Source organism: Schistocerca gregaria, chromosome 4, assembly GCF_023897955.1.
Source record: "Schistocerca gregaria isolate iqSchGreg1 chromosome 4, iqSchGreg1.2, whole genome shotgun sequence".
Taxonomy (NCBI): domain Eukaryota; kingdom Metazoa; phylum Arthropoda; class Insecta; order Orthoptera; family Acrididae; genus Schistocerca; species Schistocerca gregaria.
The window spans coordinates 349888573-349897229 of record NC_064923.1 but is presented as its reverse complement, the minus strand read 5'-3'; the positions used below and the strand labels follow the sequence as shown (position 1 = coordinate 349897229).

Genomic DNA, 8657 nt, shown 5'->3' with positions numbered 1-8657 from the left:
ACCACAGCGCCATCTGGTTTCCCCCTTCAAGCTCGACGAGTTTCCTTCTTTGTAGGTTTTTCGTTTGATGCTTATTTCGTGAGATATTTGGCCCTGTCACTATGAATGGACCACCCTGTATATAGCCGGTCGGAGCCCGAGCGTTCGATAAGCTTGGAAATTACCGAACTGTTTATCAGCCTTGTGGTCAGCATTGCATCACGTTGCAGAGCATGCAGTGGTTTTCGTGGGGATCAGACCTACTAAGAACCATTCCCCGCCTTTTGTAGCGCCCACGACCTGTCATAAAGCACAGTGACGTCAATGTAATTATTGAGTTTTGACAATAATACGGTCCTAGTTTCATCGAGCAGTTCTTGCTTGGTACTGACAGATCTTGCGGGAGTGTCGTAGGACCGTTGCTATTCACGATATACATAAATGACTTTGTGGATGACATCGGAAGTTCACTGAGGCTTTTTGCAGATGATGCTGTGGTGTATGGAGAGGTTGTAGCAATGGAAAATTGTACTGAAATGCTGGAGGATCTGCAGCGAATTGACGCATGGTGCAGGGAATTGCAATTGAATCTCAATGTAGAAAAGTGTAATGTGATGCGAATACATAGAAAGATAGATCCCTTATCATTTAGCTACAAAATAGCAGGTCAGCAACTGGAAGCAGTTAATTCCATAAATTATCTGGGAGTACGCATTAAGAGTGATTTGAAATGGAATGATCGTATAAAGTTGATCGTCGGTAAAGGAGATGCCAGACTGAGATTCATTGGAAGAATCCTAAGGAAATGCAATCCGAAAACAAAGGAAGTAGGTTACAGTACGCTTGTTCGCCCACTGCTTCAATACTACTCAGCAGTGTGGGATCCGTACCAGATAGGGTTGATAGAAGAGATAGAGAAGATCCAACGGAGAGCAGCACGCTTCGTTACAGGATCATTTAGTAATTGCGAAAGCGTTACGGAGATGATAGATAAACTCCAGTGGAAGACTCTGCAGGAGAGACGCTCAGTAGCTCGGTACGGGCTTTTGTTAAAGTTTCGAGAACATACCGTCACCTAAGAGTCGAACAATATATTGCTCCCTCCTGCGTATATCTCGCGAAGAGACCATGGGGATAAAATCAGAGAGATTAGAGCCCACACAGAAGCAAACCGACAATCCTTCTTTCCACGAACAATACGAGACTGGAATAGAAGGGAGAACCGATAGAGGTACTCAGGGTACCCTCCGCCTCACACCGTCAGGTGGCTTGCGGAGTATGGATGTAGATGTGGATGTAGGTGTAGATGTAGATACTGACTTTTTGATCACCCGGTATGTAGTCGGTCGGAGCCCGAGCTTTCGATAAGCTTGGAAATTGCAGAACTGTTTATCAGCCTTGTGGCCAGCATGGCATCTCGTTGCAGAGCATGCATTGGCTTCCGTGGCGATCGTATCCTAGTAAGTACTATACCCCTCCTTTTGTAATGTCGAGGACCTGACTTCAATGTAATTATTGTCTTTTGAATAAAAGTGCCATTTCTTTCCGTATCAGTGCGTATTTCTTTGGAACACAATAGCAGCTCTTTCTTAGTGCGGTCCTAGTTTCTTCGAGCAATTCTTACTTGCTGCTGACAGATCTTGCGGTAGTTGGTTTCGCCCTTCTTTGTACTCCAGTGTGTTTGTAAGTAGTATACTGCGGCTGTGTCAGGACGCAGTGTTTAACAGCGTGGCGGTAGGCAGGTGTGAGAGGAGGGAGGGCGGGCGCGCGTTGCCGCGGCGGCAGTTTCCACGGCACGGCGTTGCATTGTAGCGGCTGGGCTGGGTCGTGCTGCGTCCCGGTGTCGTCTTGCGCGGCCAGTGAGAGTGTCGGAGTGAAAGCGAGCCGCCGGATGCCGGCCGCCCGCCGCGCAGCCCGCTCAGTGCTCTGGCCGGCGCTCCACACGACGCAGCTCCAGCCTGGCGCCTCGCCGCCGCTCACCGCGTTCACCAGCCGCACGCACCCAGGACACCGGCCTTCTGTCGTTGCGCCGAGTCTTCCGCGCGTCGGTATTGTAGTCGCCGACTGCACTGTGCTTCGTTGGTTTGCCGTGTTCTCGTGTCTTCTGGACACCGAGCAGCTTGCAGGGTCGGAACGGCGCACGGAGGAGGCCAGCAGTCTCACAACGACAGTGAAGACAAGAACTGCTGATTGTGTCAGACAGGTAGGCTACGGCGGGCGCCACATGTGGGACGCTATTGCGATCTATTGCTGAGTACTGGTCCGCACCAGGTCTGATTAAAGGAAGACATCGAAGCAATTCAGAGACGGGCTGCTAGATTTGTTATTGGAATGTTCGAACAACACGCAAGTGTTACTGAGATGCATCGGGAACTCAAATGGGAATCCCTGGAGGGCAGGTGACGCTCTTTTCGGAGAACATTACTGAGAAAATTTAGAGAACCAGCAATTGAAGCTGACTGCAGAACGATTCTGTTGCCTCCAACATATTTTGCGCGCAAGAACCACAGAGATAAAATAAGAGAAATTAGCGCTCATACGGAGGCATATACATAGTCGTTTTTCCTCATTCTTTTTGCGAGCGGAACAAGAGAGGAAATTTCCACCACACGTCGCAGGAGGATTGTGGAGTGTACATGTAGATGTAGATATCACACAATCAACATGAGCACCATACGTTGCTCGAGGTCGAAACGGTAGTCTATTTCATTTCACACACGAATCAACAAGTCCCTGTTTATTGAACTGACAGCTTCAAGATTTCGATTTCTCAGTTCTCGTAGCGTCTCTGACATATATAGGACGAAAAGTCTGTCTTTATTGTACATCCCCACTGAAAAAAAAGAAATCGCGAAGTATGAGGTGTGGTGACCTGGGAGTCCAAAAACAATTAACAATATCTTGTCCACTTTTTACAAACCATTACAATCCATCGTTGTGGAATAATCTTATTTAGGTAGCGCCAGCAGCAAAGAAATTGTGCAAGTGGCTGTGAGCACTATGGGCCTTAACTTCTGAGGTCATCAGTCCCCTAGAACTTAGAACTACCTAAACCTAAGTAACCTAAGGACACCACACACATCCATGCCCGAGGCAGGATTCGAACCTGCGACCGTAGCGGTCACGCGGTTCCAGACTGAAGCGTCTAGAACCACAGCGCCTGACGGTGAAAGCGAGGCAGTGCGGGATCGTCCATAAAAATTAAGTTACTGACATCTTCGTAAAGTTGACGAAAGAATCTGATTTGGAGAATTTTACCAAAGAAAAATCGGCAGATAGTCTTATGTTTTCAGATATTGTTATTTTATATACACGACCAGTTTCGGAATCTCATTAATCCCATCTTCAGTCCTACACTCGGGGGTACACAGAATCAAATACATCGATGCATACATAACCAGAACCAGTAATACCTGGATTGTTTGAAATTTATGTGGAGTGTTTTCAAGAACTTGACAACGTGGATTCTTGTCAGGTCTTCGAGGTTCACACTCAACAAAAAAGACACGTAATCCAGGTATTGATGGCTCCAGTTATGCTTGCATCGATGTATTTGATTCCCGATACATGGATGGCGCAGAGACCTGAAGACGGCATCAATGAGATGGCGAAGCTGATCGTGTAAATAAAATAACAATATCTGAAAACATACGGTTGTGGTGATTTTTCTTCAGCCGCTGACCCGTATCCATAACGGATTAAGAGAGAATTTTGCAGCATGTCCGTATACGATATTCCCCCCATAGTTTCCTCCGCAAAAAAAGAAACAGGACCGGTATAAAACACATTCACTTTTACTAAGTCTCTTTCATGTTCGACGACGACGACAAGTTTTTGTGAGCCCCAAATTCTTACATTATAGCGCTTTTCTTCACCCGATGGATCAAACGTCGATTCGTCCGGAAAGATGAGTCGTTGAAAAAAAAGTGTTCTCTGTTGTCTGTTTTCGATGTAAATACTGTTAGGACATCGGTTCCGAAAAATCGAAGACCGTATCAAAATCTGTAAAGAAGTTCCTCTGACTAGCGCGGACATACAAAAAGAAGTAAGCAGGGGACTTCAGTTTACATATTTAGATATAGAAAATTCAATAAAATATTTTTATTTAACTAGAAACGTTACTACAACTTATGTTTTACGTTTACATGCAGTAGTGTTCGTCTATTATACTTTTAACGGATGATAAATGCAATGTATGTTCTTTCTAATGGTGAAAAGATATTTTTATATGATATAATTCAGGTTAACCATTTTCGGATTTCTTTCCTTTAGTTGTACTGTGAAAATTCACTTTTTGCTAAATTTCATGATTCTACGTCAACGGGAAGTACCCTACAGGTTTTAGTGTGTGAGTTTTCGAGTATCAAAGTAAGTGACATAAATGGCCGTATCTTTTGACTGAAATGACTTAGAAGCTTAAAATGTTTACAATGCCAAAGTACCATAGACCTCAGTGGGTGCCATTAATTTGAACACGATAGGTCTACCTGTTACCGAGAAAAAGGTTTCTGAACAGTCGGACCGACAGTCAGACGGAGGGCTAACAAAGTTATCCTATAAGGATTCCGTTTTTAGAGACAGAGGCACGTCACAATCAAAAGTCATTCTGCGCTCGTATCTTCGTAACGAAGAAGGGTAGAACAAAGGAATCCATGCCGAATAATGTCCTCTTGATAGGTGACATCATTTACTTGAAATTTTTATTTTGCCTTGAGCTAAGAAACGATACGAGACACAGAAAACATTAGAATGAAGTATTGTTGCCTCTGCGTATTTTGTAACTCGGAGGAAATGTTAAAACCGCTTCGTTTTAGAGTATAATGAATTATCAAGTTTAATTCGTAAGGTTACACTGAGTTGTTTGCAGTAAAAATAAGTGTTAGGTATTGTTGCATTAAAGTGAAATCTGCATAATTACCCACTAGCGCATGGGTGAATTGAGAATACCCCTCTATGCAAGTCACTGGAACGGCATACAGACTTTGTTTCTGATTCGGCAAAAAAGAGTGCCGATTCGATGCATGTGGCACGTGTTTTTTGATTAACCCTGTCGGCTAAACAACATACCTGCCATTTCTGCAGTGGCGTAATAGGATTTCGCTCCACCGTGAACGGCACAGAATCATCAATTTTGTTACAAGACGTTGACAAAAAAGTGAAAACACTAAGAACACAACAAATTACCGTGAATAAAACGGTATAGAAAAACCTTTGGCTTTCAAAACAGCTTGCAGCCGTCTCGCAGTGGATAAATACGGATCCTGTACGGTTTTCAAGAGAAGAATCTTACACCATTCATCCTAAGGACACGTAGAAACTTCAGGTAGATCACAGAGGCTCAATAACATTGAAGTACGGTGAGATGTGAGAGTGGATTCTCGTGTTCACAAAACTAGTCCTGGACGATGCGAGATGTGTGGACAAGGGCATTGTCATCTTGGAATACGGCGTCACCACTGGGGAAAAACACTGTACCATGGGATGGATCTGATAAGCCAGAATGGTCACATAATGTTTCTAGTAATGCCACCTTGCGAACTAACCATGGGAACCATAGGAAACCACGATATGGCTGCCCAAATCACAGCCACGTTTCAATCGTGGGACGTGGACTCGCCCAGAAGTTGGAAACGATGTGAAATAAGATTCATCCGAGCAAATGAATCCCAGCCCTGCAGTTCCGCATTTGGAGCACTCTTCGTGTTGTTTTGGTGCTGACAGGCTTAGCGAGTTCGCCTTTTTCAGCTGTCGTCTCCTTATTTTTCATCACAATCCTATTGAATTTCCGTCTGTCAAGATCGCTCAACACACACATCCGTCCGCGATGTGACAAGCGGATGATGATCTTCCTTTTTCTCTGCATGCGGTATAAATCTTCGATACGGTGCGCCGGTCGCGGTGGCCGAGCAGTTCTAGGCGCTTCAGCCCGGAACCGCGCGACTGCTACGGTCGCAGGTTTGAATCCTGCCTCGGGCATGGATGTGTGTGATGTCCTTAGGTTAGTTAGGTTGAAGTAGTTCTAAGTTCTAGGGGACTGATGACCTCAGATGTTAAGTCCCATAGTGCTCAGAGCCATTTGAACCATTTTGATCCGATAAGGTGCCTCTTGAAACACGAAATACTTCGGCTACCTTGGTTACGGAAGCTCCCACCATAAGAAAACAAACATTTGTTCACTTTCGAATTGACTTAGCGTCGACATAATGCACTCACAACTACACAGAATACTGTTCTGGCCACGACTTACACTTGAAACGTATTGAGAACATCCCAAAAGTGCCGATCCTGGTGAAAGTCAACAGCTAAACCCTCTGAGTTGGCCAGCATATCCATTTATATTCAAACAAGCATATATCACAGTGTTTCCATATTTTTGTCCAACTCTTATACGATGTCAGGCTAGCTTTAGAACATACACTCCTGGAAATGGAAAAAAGAACACATTGACACCGGTGTGTCAGACCCACCATACTTGCTCCGGACACTGCGAGACGGCTGTACAAGCAATGATCACACGCACGGCACAGCGGACACACCAGGAACCGCGGTGTTGGCCGTCGAATGGCGCTAGCTGCGCAGCATTTGTGCACCGCCGCCGTCAGTGTCAGCCAGTTTGCCGTGGCATACGGAGCTCCAGCGCAGTCTTTAACACTGGTAGCATGCCGCGACAGCGTGGACGTGAACCGTATGTGCAGTTGACGGACTTTGAGCGAGGGCGTATAGTGGGCATGCGGGAGGCCGGGTGGACGTACCGCCGAATTGCTCAACACTTGGGGCGTGAGGTCTCCACAGTACAGCGATGTTGTCGCCAGTGGTCGGCGGAAGGTGCACGTGCCCGTCGACCTGGGACCGGACCGCAGCGACGCACGGATGCACGCCAAGACCGTAGGATCCTACGCAGTGCCGTAGGGGAACCGCACCGCCACTTCCCAGCAAATTAGGGACACTGTTGCTCCTGGGGTATCGGCGAGGACCATTCGCAACCGTCTCCATGAAGCTGGGCTACGGTCCCGCACACCGTTAGGCCGTCTTCCGCTCACGCCCCAACATCGTGCAGCCCGCCTCCAGTGGTGTCGCGACAGGCGTGAATGGAGGGACGAATGGAGACGTGTCGTCTTCAGCGATGAGAGTCGCTTCTGCCTTGGTGCCAATTATGGTCGTATGCGTGTTTGGCGCCGTGCAGGTGAGCGCCACAATCAGGACTGCCTACGACCGAGGCACACAGGGCCAACACCCGGCATCATGGTGTGGGGAGCGATCTCCTACACTGGCCGTACACCTCTGGTGATCGTCGAGGGGACACTGAATAGTGCACGGTACATCCAAACCGTCATCGAACCCATCGTTCTACCATTCCTAGACCGGCAAGGGAACTTGCTGTTCCAACAGGACAATGCACGTCCGCATGTATCCCGTGCCACCCAACGTGCTCTAGAAGGTGTAAGTCAACTACCCTGGCCAGCAAGATCTCCGGATCTGTCCACCATTGAGCATGTTTGGGACTGGATGAAGCGTCGTCTCACGCAGTCTGCACGTCCAGCACGAACGCTGGTCCAACTGAGGCGTCAGGTGGAAATGGCATGGCAAGCCGTTCCACAGGACTACATCCAGCATCTCTACGATGGTGTCCATGGGAGAATAGCAGCCTGCATTGCTGCGAAAGGTGGATATACACTGTACTAGTGCCGACATTGTGCATGCTCTGTTGCCTGTGTCTATGTGCCTGTGGTTCTGTCAGTGTGATCATGTGATGTATCTGACCCCAGGAATGTGTCAATAAAGTTTCCCCTTCCTGGGACAATGAATTCACGGTGTTCTTATTTCTATTTCCAGGAGTGTATTTACTGAATGGCGGATGTAGAAGACAAACTGTTAATAAAGTTAATAAAACTATGAAGAAGGCTAGGAGAGTTATTGTGCTGGAAAGAACATGTAAACGGTTGCTAGCGCTCTTTTTAGACAATGAATTTAATTCCGTTGTGATGGGCTGAGAGGAACTATTGGGTGGGGGGAGGGGAGAGAGTATTTGGAAAGTTCCCAGATACTCTATGTAATCAAAAGTATCCGCAAACCTGGCTGAAAATGGCTTACAAGTTCGTGGAGGTCTCCTTCGGTAATGCTGGAATTTAGTGTGGTGTTGTCCCACCCTTAGCCTTGATGACAGCTTCCATTCTCGCAGGCATATCCTCAATCAGGTGCTCGAAGTTTTCTGCGGGAATGGCAGCCCATTCTTCACGGAGTGCTGCACTGAGCAGAGGTATCGGTGTCGGTGAGTCCTGGCACGAAGTCGGCGTTCCGAAACATCTCGAAGGTGTTCTTTAGGATTCAGGTCAGGACTCTGTGCAGGCCAGTCCATTACGGGGATGTTATTCTCGTGTGACCACTCCGTCACAGCCCGTGTATTATGAACAGGTGCCCTATCGTGTTGAAAGATGCGGTCGCCATCCCCGAATCGCTCTTCAACAGTGGGAAGGAACAAGGTGGTTAAAACATCAATGCAGGCCTGCGCCATGATAGTCCCACGCAAAACAACAATGAATGCAAGCCCCCTCCATGAAAAACACGACCACACCATAACAGCCGGCCGCGGTGGTCTCGCGGTTCTAGGTGCGCAGTCCGGAACCGTGAGACTGCTACGGTCGCAGGTTCGAATCCTGCCTAGGGCATGGATGTGTGTG

At 47.3% G+C, this 8657-nt stretch overlaps 1 protein-coding gene across 1 annotated transcript in view; it reads left to right on the top strand.

Moving 5' to 3' along the window:
• The first annotated feature begins 1821 nt into the window (after nt 1–1821).
• Nucleotides 1822–8657, top strand: part of LOC126268019 (uncharacterized) — a 183088-nt gene continuing 176252 nt past the window's right edge. Inside the window, exon 1 of the mRNA XM_049973431.1 lies at nt 1822–2182. Within this exon, the coding sequence (XP_049829388.1) occupies nt 1871–2182 (312 nt within the window). The 5' untranslated portion in view covers nt 1822–1870. The remainder of the gene's footprint in view (nt 2183–8657) is intronic.